The 20,282-nt window shown below is 40.9% G+C and overlaps 1 protein-coding gene across 1 annotated transcript in view; it reads right to left on the reverse strand.

The window, feature by feature from the left end:
* cdh24b (cadherin 24, type 2b) overlaps positions 1–20,282 on the reverse strand; it is a 129,356-nt gene that overhangs the window by 42,718 nt on the left and 66,356 nt on the right. The window contains exons 4-5 of the mRNA XM_029453385.1: positions 13,544–13,663; positions 9,608–9,775 (exon numbers count right to left, since the gene is read on the reverse strand). Coding sequence (XP_029309245.1) covers positions 9,608–9,775; positions 13,544–13,663 — 288 coding nt within the window. The remainder of the gene's footprint in view (positions 1–9,607; positions 9,776–13,543; positions 13,664–20,282) is intronic.

The raw sequence follows: 20,282 nt of genomic DNA on the forward strand, positions 1-20,282 counted from the left end.
GGAAGGAGTGATGGAAGGAAGGAAAGGAGGGAGAGGTTTAGATGCTGCTGGGAAGGTTCCCATTAACATGGAAATCACTTCCTCTTCCCCGGCTCTCTATGGCTCACTGATGGCTCGGCAGAAAGAGAATGGCTTTAGCTCCTATTATTCTGCGTGAGGGGGCACACTGCCAGGTCAGATGAGAAAGTAACGCAAAAAAAATAAAGAATTGTCAAGACAGTCTCTCTGCGCCCCGTCTCCCTGCCTTTCCTGTGGGTTCTCTACAAGAAAAGGACCTGGGCATTGCCGCAGAAAGTGTGATGGATTCACCTAATTTCAGAGGCCCAAGCTTATAGACTTGGAAAAGAACAAGAAACAGGGACGGAAAGGGGCCTATTTGGGGGGTTTAATTAAGTTTTAAATTTCCCTGTTTTTCCTCTGTGATGGCAGGTAAAGTTGTGAGAATGGGAAATTCTCTGAGTGTGGAGAATTTAAGACCCTCTTGGGTTTCCATAAAGCTGGATTGCCTGCATGTAGGTCTATTGGAAACATTGTGTTGTATGGGGCGATTACTGCACGATGAATCTCTCCTCGCAGGCTCTTTTGGCTGCACAGGATTGAGGAAGAAAAGCCCATCAGGGGAAGCGCTGCCCGCAGATTTCTCACAGGCGCCGCCAATTTGGTGTGGCTCGAATGTCAGTGTAAAGCCTCATCTGTTTGTTTATGTATATGCGCACAAGAACAAGACAGAGCGAGAGACAGAACAATAAGACCACAACGCACGAGACTGACTGACCCTGCTACTTCGACACTCGTGGACACACAACAGGCCTAATTGTGCGGTGTGATATGAGGGAGCCATTTCAGGAAAGGCTTTTCATGCCTCAGCGCTATCTCCCGCCCCTGAGTTTGGCTGCATATAGAGAATTTTGCATGTGTACTGTATGGGAGACTGTATGTGTCTGTGTGCAAGTTCATTTTCGAAGGGTGTCTTTGAACACACATAATCAGCCACATTTGTAGCAATAAATCACATACAGTCCACCCAGCCTTCCCTTTTAAGTATACATGTACAAAACACGCATTTACTGTATGAACAGACACTGACATATGTATGTCAGCCTCTAAACACAACAACCTGCTTCATTCCATTCCCTGCATCCCTTCAGCTCTGTGTGAGATGAAGCGATTCTCAGCTAGCCTGATTATCACTGTCGCTATAAAGAAATTAGCTTTGCTTCTCTCCTTGCTTTCCCTTTCCCCCCTCATCTGTATCCCTCCATCCCGCCGCCTCCCTCCTCCCTCCTTCACGCATTGGTGAACTTGCCCCAGGACTCGCTTTCATGCATTCTAAAGAGTGCCGGCTTCACGTCTTTATCGCGCCAGTCCAAACAATGGCAGACGTCAGCGCGTGGGTGGCGATCATTGGACAGGACGACAGGACGTGGGCGTCCGAGTTGGACCGGATTGGCCTACGTGTGTTACCCTTAATTCTGAGGAGCCCATTATTTGTCCGCAAATACACATTAGTCATGCCATTTAACTAAATTCATTATCGATGCCCTATTGAAGAGCACACAAGTTATTTTCGATATGCATTAGATGTTATTGAATGTGATGGGACTGCTAAATAGGACATAACAAAAAAGGATGTAGGCTGATGCCAGCACTGGTGGCTGCTCTGCCTATATAGGCAATTGTCAGTGTAGTGTAGAAAGAACTATAAAAACACAGAAAAAGGCAACTTGTTCTTTTAACATTAATATTGTATAACCCGTTATTCATAATTGAAGAAGAGTATTTGAAGAAACTTCGATGGTTGATATTAACCCCAGGAATGGGAGCTATCGCTTGGCAGTGAGCACAAATGTTCATTAACAATAGCAACAGTAATTTATATAGTGGGATATGTGAAAGTGGACAGTTAGACAAATGGGATTTCTCAGCACAGACACTTTCTGCCACACTGACTAAAAATGATTGTGTACTCAGGGTGTTTTAAAACAGGAACAGATGGGAGAGAGTGTGATAAGGGACACAAGGGTACCGGGTGTGTGGAGAGCACACACTGAGAGAGTGGGAGTCAGGAATGTGTGTGTGTGTGTGTGTGGTGGTGTGTGTGTGTGTGTGTGTGTGTGTGTGTGTGTGTGTGTGTGTGTGTGTGTGTGTGTGTGTGTGTGTGTTGGAGGGAGTATATATACATGTCTCTGGGCCTGACAGGAGATGACAAAGTCTGTCACCTCTCTGTCTCCTTGTCTGCTCCCCTCTGATCATGCACGTGTGCATGAATGACCCATATGCATGTGCACGTATCAAACAGTAGTAGTAACAAAGGCTTGTGAAACACACACAGAAATCACACAAGGTTAAGTCTTTATGCCACTCCGTGAGTACTCTTTTAGCTCACCCTTTTAGCTCTTTGTTGTATGTACTCCTCTTCGCATCTCATTCTCACTAAAAGACATAATACCCTCATTATACCTTCTGACTGTCTGCGGTTCATTCACTCCCCCTCTCCCTTTCTTGTACGTTTGTGTCCTTGTCTCCTCTCTCTCTCTCTGTGCTTCCCTCTACGTTCCCGGAGCCTCTTCTCACCCACTCCCTCTTTACGTCTTCCTTTTATATCACTCTTCTCCTGACAACTTTATTGTACTTTTCTCAGCGACTCCATCGCTGTCTTTCTTTCTCTTTCGAGAAAAAGCGCAAAGAAAGACACACATATAGGAAGACCTGCACGCGTCTTCTTACTCTCTCTCTCTCTCCTCCCATTCACTCTCTCTCTCTCTGTTACAGCCTCCTTCTCCAGGGAAATGAATTAGTAATATTTATGATGAAGCCCTCTCTGAACTATTCCCTCTATCTCTCCCCCTCTCTGTTTCATCTCCCCAGCGTATAAAAATGACACTGATCTTATCGGCGCTACCTATGTAGTCATCTGTCAGCCCATCTATCTTTCCATCCATCAAACCGCTGGGAGAGTGATGGCTCCCTCAACGTTTTTATGTGGCACCGTTGGCAAGCCAAGGTTGTTTGGAAACCACATAAAAACGGGAAGCAGCACCTGCGTCTCCGTCTGCGGACTTGTCACCCAGCAGAGTTGTAGCTGTTCAAACACTTCTCGCAGGCAGAGCAGAAGAATCAGAAGTGTTCCGGGAGCACAAGTTATGAGGATGCGTCTGGGAGTTTCTGTGTGTGCAGTTAAACTATAACAAAGTGCTGCTCCAACTGTCACGAGGCAATGAATGAATGTATTGCCCTTTGGCAGCCTACAGATTCATTTGAGCTCCATAAAGGAGGTGCAGTTGGTGTACAGATCTCAGGGATCGGGCCACATCGCTCGTCAAATGTTGACATTTCACTGAGAAGAAGCATAGGAAGAGTGACATTTCAGTTTCCGATATTTCCAGCTTTGAGAAGTTTTACATTTAGAGGATTGAGATATTTTAAAGGCAATGTGTTTTTAATTATTCCCTTTATACTTTTAGAGCACAGAATGTGATTCTTCTTCTGCAGCACAGCTGATCATGATGTTCGCTACTTCAACTGTTCAGAATTATGCATGAAATGTTGTCCTATGGTATAAAATAAATACAGCAGGTGGATCAATAAGTAGTAGAACATCATCTCAATCAGAATCTCACACGACTAAACAGCTTGATCGACTGAATGGGATGTAGAAAAAGGAACCCAAGGTTTAGTAAAAATGCATCATGGACCGGTCCAAAATATTTATTAGAGGATGAGAAACATTCAAAGGATTTGTGAAGTGAATAACACCTGCTTGTAGCTTGTGGTCCATTTATTAGCTTTTTGTGAAGCCTTCAACAGTATCACAGTGTTCGATTTGTTCAGTTGTCATGGAGACGTATCTGTTGTGAGCTCAGTAGCAGATATCATTTCATCCATATTACATTTAGGAGTTCTCCGCTGGGCAAACTCCATCCACTGATGAACACCGTGTGATGTGATCGAAAGCTCCTTGAAAAGGCACCAAAATGGATTTTTGGATTGGGAACAAAACTACTTTTTACCAAGGTCAAGAATTCACTTTCATGCTTCACTTTAAAGCAACAACAAGGAGAAGTCCTAAAGAAGACTTTCTGTAAGTATTCGCAGGGAACCCGGCTATTCATAAAACATTCAATAAGCCTTTACTGAGAACTTTATCTGGATAAACTTCAACTTCATTTGTTATCTTTCTGCTACTATTAGGTTTACAATGTATTGAAATGTGTACTCACCTGATTATTTATATTGTCTAGTTAAACCGTATGTGTGTATTATAAGCGAATCAATTGGAGGAATAATGATGAACTCAACTTGTGCGCTTGTGACACTTTTTCCTCTGATACATTGCAATATTGGAAATGTTCTCATGCAACAGAAAGAACTGGGTCATGTTTATTTAATGTTTTTTAATGTGACACATGTGTGTTTCCCTTTTTGTTTCCTTTTTGTTTGATCTATCGTGTTATCTTTTCCTTCTGGTGTCAATGTAGACATTGCTGAAACTACAAGGCAATGTTTGGATTTAATTATCGGTACAGAATATAAGAGGAGGGGAAAATAAGGAAGTAAAACAGACTATTGATTAATGGCGTATGCCATGTTTGCTGGTTTTGTTGACATGATATTTAGTGTAAAATATATTCTGTGCTACGATGGAATATCCAATTAAAAAAAGACGTCAACATGTGAATACTACTCGTTTTTTAAAATAATTTTCCTACTCTCCATTCATTTTAGTATTCCAGACATGCTATGCTCCTAAATAATTCACTTTTTTTTCAGAGTGGTTAGAATAAAGAAGATGGTCTTTGTATTACATTAAGTGATCATCTTGTTTTTGGTACACTTCCAGTCGATGCCCCAGCCTCTATTGCAATTTATCTTGAAGAGAATTCATCTGTGGAGTATACTGTACACACAGCAATAAATGATTCAGCCACGGTAAACATGGAAAAAGATGTCTAAATAAATGACTACATGGAAACAAGGGTATGAAATTTCATACCAGCCCAACAACAACACTATGACCGACTACAAAGCTACATGATGCTGTGGAATCATCTTAATTTCCCTAAGGATTACCAGAGGAATAAAAAGTCATCTACTACGCCAATCCTGAAGCTTTGTAACAGGAAGATGATACCCGTCACCCTTGTTTACTCTTAGAAAATTATTCAACCATATATTCCACACAGCACTACCATAATTAAGAGCTTAATCAAGCAAGGAGTTGATGTGGAAGGAGACAGTAATAGCAACTCCCCTTTAGCAACATTGTTACGTCCGTCTGCCTTGTTAACTCACAGTTTTAAGGGAACAGTGGGAAAAATGTATCCGTTCACAAGCTGATATGTGTCTGATAGAAGACAGGCCCACTGAGAAGCATGTCGTCCAGTATTAATGAGAATACAAGGAAAATATAGTCCAATGATATTTCTGGGATAAAGAAGTCCAATAATCTTTGAATCGTTTTCAGCACGATACTAAAAATGATTACTTTGTCGACTGTGTGTCGAAATATTTGTCACCTTGAAATGTTCAAAAAGTAACGCTGCCTTTAAAAAGTTCATTTGATATGGATGAAAAATAAAATTAAAGCTTTTTTCTCGCACCGAGGAATGCTGAGCTAAATCATCAAAAAACATGTTGCTGTCCAAAATAATTTGGAGCACGGTGTGTGCCATTTGATAATGAGACCCAAAGGAAAGTGTGGTTGGAGCGTTACGTTTGCCAATGAAGCATCTGAAAATATCCCACACGTTCCATTTATCACTTAACCAAACAACAACTACAATCTGTACGGTAGCCTACTTTCTCTCTGCTATACCGCATCCTCCGGGCATAAAAAGTCCCCTGACATCGTTCACAACCGTACACATAACAAACCCACTTAGTTCCTGGAATCATTTTTTGGATAGGGAGAAATTCTACGGCGCTGTGAAAACACAAGCCCACAAAGCAAGACCTGCTATTTCCTCTTGTTAAAGTCTATAATGTACAGTCAATACCTGGTGCGTACACTCCACTGTAATCCTCTCCCTCTGGTAATAAGCAGTGCTGACCTTGGGAAACGTGTGGGTCTGGATTTGAGGGTGTCTTTTAAAAAGCCTAGGTATGTAATTGAGTAGAGCGGCGGTGCGGCTCGCTTTGATGGTGATCGCGCAAGCACAAAGGGAGAACTAAGAAGAGGCAAGCATAGGATCAGGGATGCACACAGACACAACACACACACACTGCATCAGCTAACATCAATGCATTGAATAAAGTAAATGCACGCCGGGAGTCATCAGCAGGACAAGAGGCTACAGACAGGACGTCTGGTAGACTGTGAGGCTGTAGAGCAGACGTTGACGCCACAAGGCTCCTCATCACCCAGACGGATCACAATGAGCCTAGTTTTCCTCCAAGAAGCCCTCCGATCCTCAGAGCAGCCGGTCCAAAACACCAGCTTTGATGGAGGTTCAACTCAACCACCCCAGGAATTAGTTAAATGTTGGCATTAAAGCCAGTAATCTATTGGACTACAGCATCATTGTGTGCCTATCCAGCTCCTGACAGCTCATTCCTTGCATCCACCTGCACTCTGCTGTGCTATTTTATCTTCACCTGCTCTTCAAACTATCAAATAATAAGATTTAGATTAGATCTTTTAATATCCAGTGGTGGGAGGAGTAAACAAAAACGGTAGTCAAGTGAAAGTATTGTTACTTAAAAGTACTCAAGTAGAGAGTAACTACATTAGGTGCAATGTATTACATAAATGTTTTACGTTCAAACTGATCCTTAGCAGGTAATGACAAATGTGAAGTGCACGTTAATTATTATTAAAGTGCCATATCCAGAACCAGACAATAAACACGACTTAATCTCTTAAAGTAATACAAGACATGTCACTCACGGAATCCTCAAAGGAGTGTGTGTGTGTGTGTGTGTGTGTGTGTGTGTGTGTGTGTGTGTGTGTGTGTGTGTGTGTGTGTGTGTGTGTGTGTACTCGAGTAAGAGTAAAAAGTATTCTGCAAAACACCTACTGTTAAAAGTGCAATTTATTTTAAAAGAAATACTCAACTCCGTGTAACGCTACCAACAGTGTTAATATCACTTTAAATCTAACATGCTAGTTTAATTGTACAGTTTTTCTTTATCACAGTTATATGTAGATGTGAACTGATTCATTCTGTACTTCTTTGTATATCTAAAGGGCATTGAAAGAGACATTTCAAACTGCAATATTAAACTGTAATTTACATAAGTAACAGTGTCTTAACAAGCTGTAGGAGGTGAAAGTCTTCATCGCCAAGTGTTGCAAACCCAGCTGATTAACATTAATCCTGAGCCGGTCTAACAGCTCGAAGATTCAGATGGTTCTTATATGCAGACAGAGAGACGTGAGGCGAAGGCACTGCATTAGCTGAAAGGGACAGGTGCACGCCGGTGTTCTAAAATCAACTGGAAGTTAGTTATTGTAGTTTGGCTCCTGACTTGGCTCACTTATCCACACAGTCAGCAGTTGGAGCTGCAGCAGCAGCTGTGACATACAGATCATGGAGGCTATTAAAGGTACTTCAAAACCATTTGTGCCCCATTGCCGCAATTTGCGCCATAACTCAAACTTCTTGGGAGTCATAACTCAGTCACATCTGAACACATAGACCTTAGACACACAGTTTAAGTGTGACTTATACTTTCAGAGGATATCATTATCTCCAATGTCCATAGGCAATAAATGTCGATAAAATCACTTACAAATCATGGAAAAAAAGACGCTACTTATAGCTCCAGAACCTGCCTGAGAGTCCTCACTTTTCTAAGCTGATCATGTCATGTATCATTGGGGGTCGTAAGTCCGATGTCATAAGTGTGTTTGTAGTTAGTTTTATTCTATAATAAAACAATGTGCAGTATAGATGACACACTATGTTAATACTGAATAAAACAGCACTTTTAAATATCATGATTATACTTGAATATCAAGTAGTTTTAGGTATACGACTAATATGTGAGATAAAATCAGTACAAACAAGCCAAGTGTACTCAGAAGAAGACTTTTCTGTATGGTTTTAACCCTGGGAGGATTCAAACAACAAGCAACTGCATCATCTTATCTAATTATGATGTGAAACAAACGTGTCTTATTTAAAACTATCCTTGAGTTTCATTTATTACAAAATGAATTACAGTTTTTAATTTGCAATCATCTTGTTGCTCACAGATATTTTACTCGAATCATTCAGCCCTTCCAATAATTATTACTTTTCCCTGAAAGACGTGATATATCTCTTGTTATCTCAATTTCAGTAATGGAAAAGAAAGTTATCTTTCCCATCAGCCCCTCTAAAATGAGTCCAAATGAAATGTAATTGTACAAAAGCAATATAGCCTCAACTCTTTTCACTTTAATTGGAATAAGGTCAGCAATTATCTTGAAAGAGACAGAGCTTGCTCAAATGAGAAATGGCAGAAAGGATGACATTAAGTAAAGGATGACACCGGCCATCAAGGCTCATTCACAGGAGGGCTAACTGGCATGTCCGTTTTCAAGGTAAAAAAGGAAACAATTTTGGAGGTATAACAAAAAGACACATCAGTGTACTCCATCCAACAACAGAGGCAAACAAACACAAAGACGCCAGAGCAGAGCCGCACAGGGACGAGCTAACCGGCCTCTTTTTGATAACTAAAAGAGTGATTTACAATATAATGTCCAACGAGGACAATGATGTCTAATAATTCAACGTGATTACAAAATCTTCATGGCGACCAGCGTTCATTATCAAAATGACTAATTTGGTTCAAATTGTGTTTATACTAATGCAACAGTAGACTAGGCCACAGGATAATTTCATTTAATGTATCAACACTATAAGTCACACAGCTACCCAGGGCCTTTTCCATCTCTGCTTTGCACCGAATGACTTCATGATCACAAACAGTCAAATTAAGTGAAATGCTATCAAAGAGTTATTTAAGAAGCTAATTAGGTTATGTAGGTGCTGTCAAAAGATATTCCTACAATGTGGAAATACGGCAGGAGTTGAAAATAGTAGCCGATATATCATAGCGGAGGCGAGTGGAATCCAGGAGAGAATGTTTGATGAGGCACTTTGCAGCCCAGCAGGAGTCTCCTCTGCCTGACTGCGGCTGTGAAAATCCTGACAGGACCTGCAGGTCAAGAAGGTTAGAGAAGTCTTCTGCTTCCTGGCGCAAAACCAACACTGTGTTTATGCAGTTATGCAGCCTGGTGTTTGTTTTCGCTTAGCGTTTTCCATATAATGAGTATTTGAAAGTTAATACAACAATTTCTGTTACCATACAGTGACTGGAGCTCAGTTGATACCGCATGCATTCTTCTAATGAGATAAGGCCACAGCAATCTGGTACTCCATGCTGGGTAAAATAAACTGCAATGAAGTTTCAGTACAATCCAGCATGGTAAGTGTATGGTTGTGTGGTTGGCGCTGAGGTGCGAGGTAATACACACAATTACTGTGCTTATGTGTGCATACAGAAAGTGCAGGCTGACAACATACAGCGATTTTCTTCAATTATGTCATGCTGCCTGTCTATTCCTGGTATTCATTCATTCCCCGTGGGTGGCTGCGTGAGCTGCCGAGTAACTCACTCTGGGTGAAGCGTGGAGGGTTGTCGTTGACGTCAGTGAGCCTGACAGTGACGGTGGTGGTCCCAGATAATCCGCCCAGGTGGCCTCCCATGTCCTTGGCCTGAAGCAAAACCAGGTACTGGTCCTGGGTCTCCCTGTCCATGTCGGGTATAGCCGTACGCAGAATACCTAGCGGACAAACACACACAAACATGAGCATCATGGTGGCCATGATGAAGCGTTTAAAGCAAGTGAAAATAAGCTTTTTTACTCTTGCAAAATGTCCCCAAATGAACATAATATTTCTGTGGGGGACTAAAATGTTTTTTTGATCAATATTTATGATTCAATGATAAGCAGGCAATGGACCTGCTGGCTTCCAAAATACATTTTGTGGCCTGTGCTCAGTTTTGGAACAAAAGCTTCACATTGGGATCTGGTCCAGCTCTAATCACATTTCTAACGGACTATTCTGTACAGTTACAAGAGTGGTACAACAACATCTTTTGTGTCATGATTATCCCTTCACCAGGCATCTGTAGGTATCACTATAATCAGGCAGACTTTGAAATACGTAAATGAGCTGTAACTAACGACCATATGAATGTTTAATAGATCATGTATTATATCTTTTATGGATCAGTAACATGCCATTTGTAGTAAATACTTTTGGTCCGGCATGCTGTGCTTTGTCTCTCAATCAAGCTCTTTAACTCAAGTGCAGTTCATGTAATGCAAACAATAATAATCTACAAATGACCTGATGGCTGATTGTTCTGTGACAAACCTCTCACCTTTTTCAACAGGATAAACTGTGTTCCAGTAGTAAACTTTAACTTGAACTAACTATAAAATGATGGACAGAGAATCTTAACAGACACTGTGACCTTTTTATTAACAACTTATTAACATGTAAAACAGCATATCTGATTATTATTATGAACTGAGAAAGTCATGAGCCTTTAATGAAGGGTTCATTAAGACTACAGTTATATTAGTGAGTCATTAATAAAAGGTCAACGGTTTCTTGCTTTCCAATAAAGCCATTTAGCCTGCAGTTTGACATGAATACGTTTTTAAGTTGTTATTTCATGGAGGTTGGTCCAGATGCTCTACCGCTCTTCTCTAAAGGGTAACTGGTGAAACGATTCTTCGGAGGACTCTGCCCGATGATTAAAGACATACAAAGACAGAGTAAGTCCCGCTGCAGCCAAATAGAGTTTCTTACAACTGGGAAATTCAAAGGTTTAAAGGGGACGTTTAAAGGCATTTTTAGAGCCTCTTGGGTGGATTCTAGATGAAATCCTTGTAATGTAAAAGGGTCCGTGTTTGGGTTCTTGGTAGCACTCTTAAAAAGGTGGACACGTTCTGCATAGAAACCCCAGAGGGGGTTCTGGGTAAACCTATTGTTCTAGTTATAAACTCTTTTGTGTTGGGTTCTAGGTAGAACTCTCTGAAAGAGTCAAAGTAATCCAACATGGCAGTAACCAAAAAGGGTTATTCTATGGGGACAGTCTGAAGAACCATATATGGTTCTAGTGAGCACCTTTATTTCTAAGAGTGTAGGCAGAGTGTAGCAGTTGTCTTGTGTCACAGTTTGTGGGTGGGTGAGCACTATACCCAAATGTTTGTGCAAAAACACTGAAAAAGTGAGTTGTTCATAATATGTGCCCTTTAAACTCTCAAATATCAATATTGTATCCCCCTCAGAATTCCAGAATTAGAGGAGCTATAATTACTGATTTATGAAGCAACAAAACATAATTTAGTAGCCGTGAGAAAATTAATTAGTCACAACTTGTAATCCTTTATAAACTATGCCTTATTAGAAAACAAACCATAAAGCAAAAGGTGTTAATTATCGATGGTTATAAAGCCATCAAGTTGTTGCTGTTTAAAAAACCCAGAGCTTCAGTTATAGTAATTAAAATGCTTTCGTTCTAAATGACAGTTTAAGTTCTTTTCAGACCTCCTGGGCTTTTGAAGCCCTTTCAAAACCTATTGGACGATGTCTAACCGCCTTGTCATCAGGCTGAAGACATGACTGCTTTTCCTGACAATCTGACAGCTTTTCTGAGACACCCAGTTTCCATTTGACAGCGACAATACATTACTTAATGTCCCGTTAAAGGCGCACAGAAACACACACACAGACACAGACACACACACACACACACACACACACACACACACACATATAAACACAGATATGTGAAAAAGCTCATATGGGAAAGATAAATCACCCAACACACCGACAGGCAGACATGCTGACAGAGCGTAAAATCTCGTTCTGTATCTCACACTCTTTAACAGCACACCGAGACACATCAATACATTCAACATCGATCACCTCCTCTGTGTAAATGACCTCATTCTGCTTCATATGATTGGATGTCGCACATCAAGTGCTGTCTGCTCTCGCCAACATCAGCCAAAACACTGGCCTGAATGACTTGGCAGCTCAAGGTGAATCACATTCAACGTGAGCTGTTTTGAATGCTAACGAACCAGCAGGAGAGCAGAATTCATAAGCAAACAAACTGAATATATAGGCAAATGTGCTCGCTCCGAAGTGTACATTTGAATAAGACCTTTGGTGATGAAGCCAACGAGGAGCTGGGTGATTGAAAAAAGGGAGATAGAGAGCGGAGAGAAGAGACACGCTCAGAATACTAAAGCTTGTCTAACAGCACAGTGTCATGGCTAATACACACTGGGTGGAATTAGGTTTATATTCCCCAATTAGCATTTCAAAAAGCGTTGCAGCTCTCTCCGCTTGTTGCAGAGGTCCTCACATGTCAAAGCAATCAGTAACTAAACATTGACATTCAATGAGTAAAACACAAGTATCGGTCACCTGTGACCCGTGTGGGCAAAATAAACGCTCTAATCCAGATTCACACTCCCACATGCAAAAAATCAGACAAACAACTTCAGCAGACTCGACGTGAGCTAAATGCTAAGTGTTTATATGTGCGCTGTCAATCAAAGCAGCATCTAAAGCGTCAGACAGTTAGAGCTCCGTTTCCGAGTCAAGAGAGCTATGATTTCCCTCTAAGGTACGATGCTAAAAAAAAGTAATCATAATAAAATCAAATAAATAAATAAATAAATACAGCATCCTTTAAAACTTTTCGCCCTTGGGTGACATGTGAGACACTTAGGCATATTGAGACACACACGCAGCAGACAGGTTCTTTGGCCCCCCAGTAATCTGTTCAAAGAGGAATAGTTCACAAACCTTTGCTGACATCTCTCTTTGAACACATGTCTTTTTGTTTTTGCTTCATCCAGAAATAATACCATTAGGCTGCTGCTGTGTTTTGTTGCGTTCACACAGGCCCTGGCAGCATGAATACATTTCTGCCAACTCATACTGGAGGGAACCGGTGAGGGGGGAACACTGGGAGATGGGGAGATACGTGTGTGTGTGCGTGTGCGTGTGCGTGTGCGTGTGCGTGTGTGTGTGTGTCTGTGTCTGTGTCTGTGTCTGTGTCTGTGTCTGTGTGTGATTGAGAGCAGGGTGTTTGAGGCGGTGTGTGTGTCCGTGTGTGTGTGTAAGTAACCGTGTATGGGAGAGCAAAAAAAAAGAAAAAGAGATGGGATGCTTAGCTCCACCTGTGTTTGCACGCTCATGCACACACCTGCATGCATGTGTGTGTGTGTGTGTGTGTGTGTGTGTGTGTGTGTGTGTGTGTGTGTGTGTGTGTGTGTGTTATCATGTCCGTCCATTCTCACACACTCATTGCTGCGCGTGTGTTCACGACTCAGGCCTGAATTCACTTGTTTGCTCACACAGTATGTGTGTTTGCACTTCACCATCTTGACTATATTTGCTTTCCTGCAGCGTCTGTGTATTTACTTTCTGACATCTGCGCGTCTTTTACATTTCTCTGCCTATGTGTGTCACAATGGGAACACACACACACACACTCACAGATGTATAAACACACTCACCTGTCTGGGGATCGACAGAGAAGTGCTGTTGGCCCTGCACCAGTGTGTACACTAGCTTGGCACTGTTCCCATAGGTTGGGTCATCAGCATCTGTCGCTGTCACCTGGATTATAGACGTGCCTGCAGGGAGGAGAGACGAGGAAGGGAGGGGAGAGAAAGGAAGCAAAGAAAGAGAAGGTAGGAGGATAGGAAATAAGCAAAAAGGAGAGAGAGAGTCAAAACAAGGCAGAGCTGGAGCAACGTGGACAGAACAAAGCAGCATTTTCCGAGCATAAAAAAGCTTTATATGAAGATAACCTCCACTCTCTTCTTGCACTCCTTCTTTTTCAATCTCTTTCCGATGGCAGTGTGACAAATACTTTATTTGGCCCCCCCACACGCATCCTCTCCCTCCTCTAAACCGCCACCAACCCCCCTCGATTCTCTCAGTCTCACTTCATTTCTCTTCATCTCCGTCTCCAATTCCTTTTAGACTGCCTCTCTCAATCGGACCGTCTGTCTCTTCGACGGACTACTTCTCCCTTAAATCTTCCTTCTACGGCTCATGGAGTGTCAATTTGGCAGGGACATTTTTTAAATTGTTGGCAAAAAAATATGGAAATACAGTAAACACATTTTATATGTAGTGTATTCATATAGTATGTCTCTATTTATACAAGTGCAGGGAGAGAGAGTCTTCTCGGCGGCTGCTACTTTATTTCTAATCAAAGCCATGACAGTATCACTATGGGGAAGATAGGTGGTGTGTGTGTGTGTGTGTGTGTGTGTGTGTGTGTTTGTGTGTGTGTGTGTGTGTGTGTGTGTGTGTGTGTGTGTGTGTGTGTGTGTGTGTGTGTGTGTGTGTGTGTGTGTGTGTGAGAGAGACAGAGAGACTACATGATATTTCTGTATTTGCTTATAATGGAGATATTCCTACAAGAAGGATTTTTAAACTTCACCTTCACAACTTTCTTCTTTTGTTTTGTTACTGTGTTTCGGTTGCTATGATATATTTTGCAAATAAATGAAAATTCTAATAAAAAATATTAAAGTTTATTCATTGTATCTTTTTGTTTTCATTTGGCAATATTGTCTGTGTTAAACTCAAGTCACAAAGCATATTAAATGTGGATTCCATGCTACATACTAGTTCTAAGCAGCAAGTGACAAAATTAAAGAATAATTGCAGTTTATCACAATGTAGATGTTCTGATGATCTGCAGAGCACTTTGACTTTTGAATTTATATTTGCTGGTAAAATTGTTATATATAAACTGCTTTCACACCGCTGCGTGGTAGCCGCAAAATGGGCTCCTCTCTGCTGGAATAACTGGAGGCGGCGAGTTACCTCCTGCCGATGTGAAAGCTACTTTATACTTGAGTCCGATTTTGGATGCAGGACTTTTACCTGCAATGGAGTATTGTTCTAGTCGTATTATGGAGTATTTCTTCCAACACTGTTTCCCATAGTTCCTGTTGGTTATGATAACGTGCTGTATTGTTTGAGATCACAGCAATAACAATGAAATCACATCCGACACGGCAAGAAAGACAAGCAGTCGATCCGGATGTTGCAAAAAAGCAAGTAGACCATAATCATCTGAACAACGTTATTTGCAGTAGAAAACATTGCGAGCGCACCTGTAGTATAATGTTGGTAATAAATCTTAAACCTTGATTCCTTTTTTTTTATTAATTGCAAAAAACAGTTTACAACAATAAGTATATGTAACTGAGGCACAAGTGAACAGAGTGGAGGCACCTCATTTTTCTTTATCTGTGTTTTCAGATGTTTGGCCATTATTTCTAATCCATGCTCAGTTTTGATTTATTTCTGTATTTCACACATTTTCTAGCCAGCAAAAAAATAAACTTATCATCACGGCACTTTGGGCACTTTCTCTTTTTATTTCAAAGCACTCCTTCACCATACAAGCGTCGCTGCCAGACTGACACACAGACTACAAAGTGTCTGCTATTGAATCCCTTTAAGTTTCACTATAGATATTGCAGTGCAGGGGGGCATACGTAGATAAGTAGACAGAAATGTTTCTTTTGACAGCAGTAAAAAGTAATCAGACATAGGGATCAAACAGTTTGGCTCTGAGGTTGACGCAACAAGTGCAAGGAAGAGGCAAACCTATTGGTATGCAGCCTGCCAGCCGTGCTGTACAGCCGGTCACACTGCACAAGGATCAAATATCCACACTGCCATGCGTCCATCTGGAGCGCATGTTCCTACCACAAGACATCTGTCCTCAGGGGGAAAAAAGGCGTCATAGTTTGTTTACATAAATACATATAAAAATATATAATATTTATATTCTACATTGAACTCTAAATGCGAGTCATTCTCCCCGAAAGCAGATACACATCTGGCAAGATGTTTGTACCTAGTCGAGTGAAACCGACACAAAACACTTTGCAGGCACAAATTTCAAGCGGGGAACTGGCTCAGTTCCAGCACACCTTGCATCAGTGTCTCACTGCTGTAGATGAGGCATCCACACCCCCCCTCACCCTTAAATGTCTCATGTAACGAGTCTTTGATAGGATCCTCACGGCAGCACTATCTACTCAGTCGCGCGTGCTGCAAAGCACCTTGGTAAATATTGAATCGTCAAGTAAATATTGAATCTATGATTGACTGAACAACTCAATCTGAAGACTGAGCCGCAGTGAGGAGCAGACGCTCATAAGGCAGCTGATAAGATTACTAAATAGTGACCCCCCCCCCCCCCTCTCTCGCTGGGTCCTGCTCCGGCACTGCTCATTATTCTAACCTGAATTAAGTGCAGGAGGGGCCCTTATGTTTAGAAACAACCTTTAAGAGGTACATGACGAGGACCTCTGGCCACAGTCGCTAACCAGTTTAGAGGTGAATTATTTAAAATAATAACCTCTTCTCTGGCAAATTCAAAAGTTTTCCTGAGAACAATTCCTCGTTGCTTTTAAAAGGCAAGAGTGCTCCTCAAAGTAGAACCCATTTTCAAGGAGCAGAGCAGAGTTTAAATGGAGATTAGACTACTTTTTGTACGTACAAACTATTTCCTACAGGCACTCTGCGGTCATGCTCTGCATTACGATCTCAGACAGTTATTGTCCTCCCCCATCTCTGCCTTTACCTCTTATTTCATTCCTATTCCAAGCACTGCTGCCACACTGTACATGATCGCAGAAATATTATCAGGTTACTGTGGCTGTGACATGCAGTCTGTCACAGCTTTTTCAAGTGAAAATGAAAGATCATTTTATATTAATCTGTAATTTCTGATTAAATTGCGTTATTTCTCGCATGCGACATCCTAATCTCACGCAACAGTCTCTCTGCTTTTTGAAGAATGACTCCGCTCTGTTCTCATGAATTTAGTTGATAAACTGTATTGTGGTTTTTGGGGGTGAACATTATCTGATACACAGACACTGCCATACGTCAATGTCAGGAAACAGGAAACAGGACAGTGTTTTAACAGGAATTGTATTAAATCTACCCTCCGTTGGTAGAACATGAAAATCAGCAGAACACCTCAGGCATCCACCATCGACTTTTGACGGATTTGAAGGTGTTTGCCCCAGAAACCCACTTTCTTTTCCTTTTTTTTTCCCATGACTGTAGTAGTGGCTGAATTTATTCAGTTTCGAAGAATCCCCAAATCCTGCTACAGTAAAAGGATTTCAGAGTGTATTGCCTCAAAAGTGGAGGAGTGCTCTATTTTCCTGAAACTGGCTGCAAGCACAAACATGGGGTGCAAGCGCAGGTGGGTGTGACCAACTAATTCTTGGTTCGTATTGCAATGTGTGAAAGAGGGTGGAACTGTATGAATGTGGAATTTGTAGGCGGAATAGATTATTCCCAGGTGGAGCCAGGGTGGGTTTGAAAAATGTTTCCAATCCCGTCAGCTACTTGTCCTGTTTAAAAGCGGCCGACAGTTTCTTATTGAATCGAGAGAAAAACTGCTCTTCTCTGGAAAAGAGCCAATCCAAAACATCAGGAACATGACTGGAATATGAATAGAGAGCATCACTAATAGGCAGATTATGTCTTCTTTTTATGTAGTACAACACAAGCTGTTTCTATTTGCACTATTTGTGCTCGTACTTTTTATGCTCAATTATTAAATATATTGTATTCAGCTAGTTATATCTGCGTACTACACATTTACATGCACACAATCAAGCCACAACTGCTAATACTGAGATATAAACAATAGTCTGTTTAAGCCATTTACATAATTACATAACCTGGGAGCTCCCCATAATAATAATAACAACCATATTATTATTATAATAACCCAAACTGTTCAGCCTGTGCATAATTATAAGCTCTGCATCTCTTAAATTAGAGACTGCAGATGGAGGGTGTGCACTGTATCATTCTCCCTGCTGTATGGTGTCCACAGGTATTTAATCAACAAAAGGGAAAATACCTCATACATCCTACCAGCAGCTGTGGTGACAGTGTTATTAAAAATCACCCATTAATCTAACACATTACATATTCTGCCTGCATTGCATTTAAATTGTATTTCCATTTGCATTTGATTTTTTGGGTTTTAGAGAGGTATGTGTGTGCACATCCGCCAACTCCAGCCATGAAATGTACTCCGTCTGGTCTGAGCAGGCGGAAACAGAGATGCAATGTCATGCCCAAAGAAGTAATAAAATTGAACGGCACCGCCTGACCTGCCCGCTCCCAACAAAAGTGCATTTGGAGTACTCACATAAACCTTCCACAAAAGGCGGCTACTGTCTGATGTAAGATGTAAAATTGACATGTACTTTGAAAATAAACGTATATTATATGTGTGGTAAAAGTCGGTTTCAGGCCATATATGTATATCAAACTCTTATACAAAACATTTGTATGAGACTGGAGACCGGTAAAGCGTGTGGCCTACATATAAAGAAACTATAGCAGTGAAATGCCCTTGACTTTGTGCTGCTTTTAGCTTCTAACTGCATTGAAGGCCCTTTAGAAAGTATATCTAGGTGCTACAATCTGAAAAAGGCAGATCCCAGCATTCTGACTGGAGGGGAATATCTCTCTCTCCTCCCTCTTGCACCTGCCAGACAGTTTGCCAGATTTCGTAGTTAGTAAATGTTTGCACAGTTGTTCTCAGAGTGGCTTCGACTTTGCAAAAGTATTCAAGCCTAAAGTGAAACACGACAACTATCAAATAGGCCTCTTATTAACATATCATATGGACATGCAACACCGAGTAGCTCATTCATTAGACCTAGAGCAGGTTAATCTCTGTTATTACTTCATTATAATTCAGTATATTAAGTGATATAATTTGGAAATCGCTCGAGGCTTTCGATGTTGCTTGTTTTGAATACAATATCAGTTTGGCTCAATAAAATGAAACCGTCAACGCTACAGTGTAACACTGAGTTGGAATGTACTGAATACAAACTAGTCGAAATGTCAGCCCATTTCATTTACACCTTATGTGTAGAACTTAACCTTAAATATAAGCTAATGTTAATGAATATGTACTTGATGATCTTTTACAAAAGAGTTTAGCAACGGGAGAATAGAAGGCATCCTTTCCAATAGTAGTGTAAAATCATTTACTGTTTGTTTACGTGAATGATCACAGACTTCTATTCCTGTTCGCTGCATTAAACCCCCTTGTGAAGTATTTTTATATGACTTTGAATATTCATGACTCAATAAGCAACACCAAAGTTGAAAAATATATTTAGGTATTATTTATTAAACAGATAAAAGCTCAGCTAATCTGCTTCATCAGCGCAGTGTGACAACCAACTGTCATCCGATTCTGATTCAAATGTTTCTGATTGGTGGACAGAATAAATGACATCGCTTGTTCCGGCCACTTGAAACCATTGAGTAAATTGAGACAGAGAAAAAAAGAAATCTTTAACGTGAAATAACTAAAACTGTTCTTGTGTTTATGAAGGATCACACCCCTCATAGTTTATTTTTGGCATTTTCGGGGCAAAAATTCAATTTCAACCTTTCATCGTATTCTAATTCAAGGCCTGGTCGGCAGCTTTCTGGAAAAGGCAAAAAAAACCTGACGGAATTTAAAAATACTGCCCAATGACACAAAATAAATATAATACTGCGTACCGCAGCTTTAAGGATTACATTGTGAATGAAATACTAGCAGGCAGTAATTGAGTTATTCAAAAGCCCATTCAAAAAACCCATTGACTTCAGAACAAGGAAACCGGAAGTGCCAACATGTGAACTCATTTTCGTGTTTTTGGACTCTTTCCTGCACCACTCTATGTTATGGCAGTGCTGTGTTGTGTAATGGCTGTATAGCTGCAGCTGGCAAAGCCTTATATGGAAGACATATATAGCCACATTTACATGCTCATTGCATTTTAAATATTAGTTCATGTCACACTTGCAGTGCTTTGCATAACAGGTGTTTGTATCACAGTTCATCTAATAGAGGCTTAAACGTTTACAACGCTGAATCAATTACTGGCTTAATTTAGCTGACAATAATTGATATTTTGTTCACTTTCTCCTGCACAGTTTTTTGAAAGCTACACAGACTAACAATTTAAAACTGTTGAGTAAAATACCTTCAGACAATTCACCCGTCTGAGATAGAAATAATAAAACACACTGTCAAGCTGTGGTCAAGAGGGACATCCATCATTCTGGAGCTCGGCGGCAGTGACTGGCTGCTACTTTATTCTGATTAAACAGCAAACCAATACAATGCTACAGCCTTAGTTTGTATACAGAATGTGACTGCAATAACTCACTCAATCA

The sequence above is a fragment of the Cottoperca gobio genome, chromosome 17 (genome assembly GCF_900634415.1).
Source record: "Cottoperca gobio chromosome 17, fCotGob3.1, whole genome shotgun sequence".
NCBI lineage: Eukaryota > Metazoa > Chordata > Actinopteri > Perciformes > Bovichtidae > Cottoperca > Cottoperca gobio.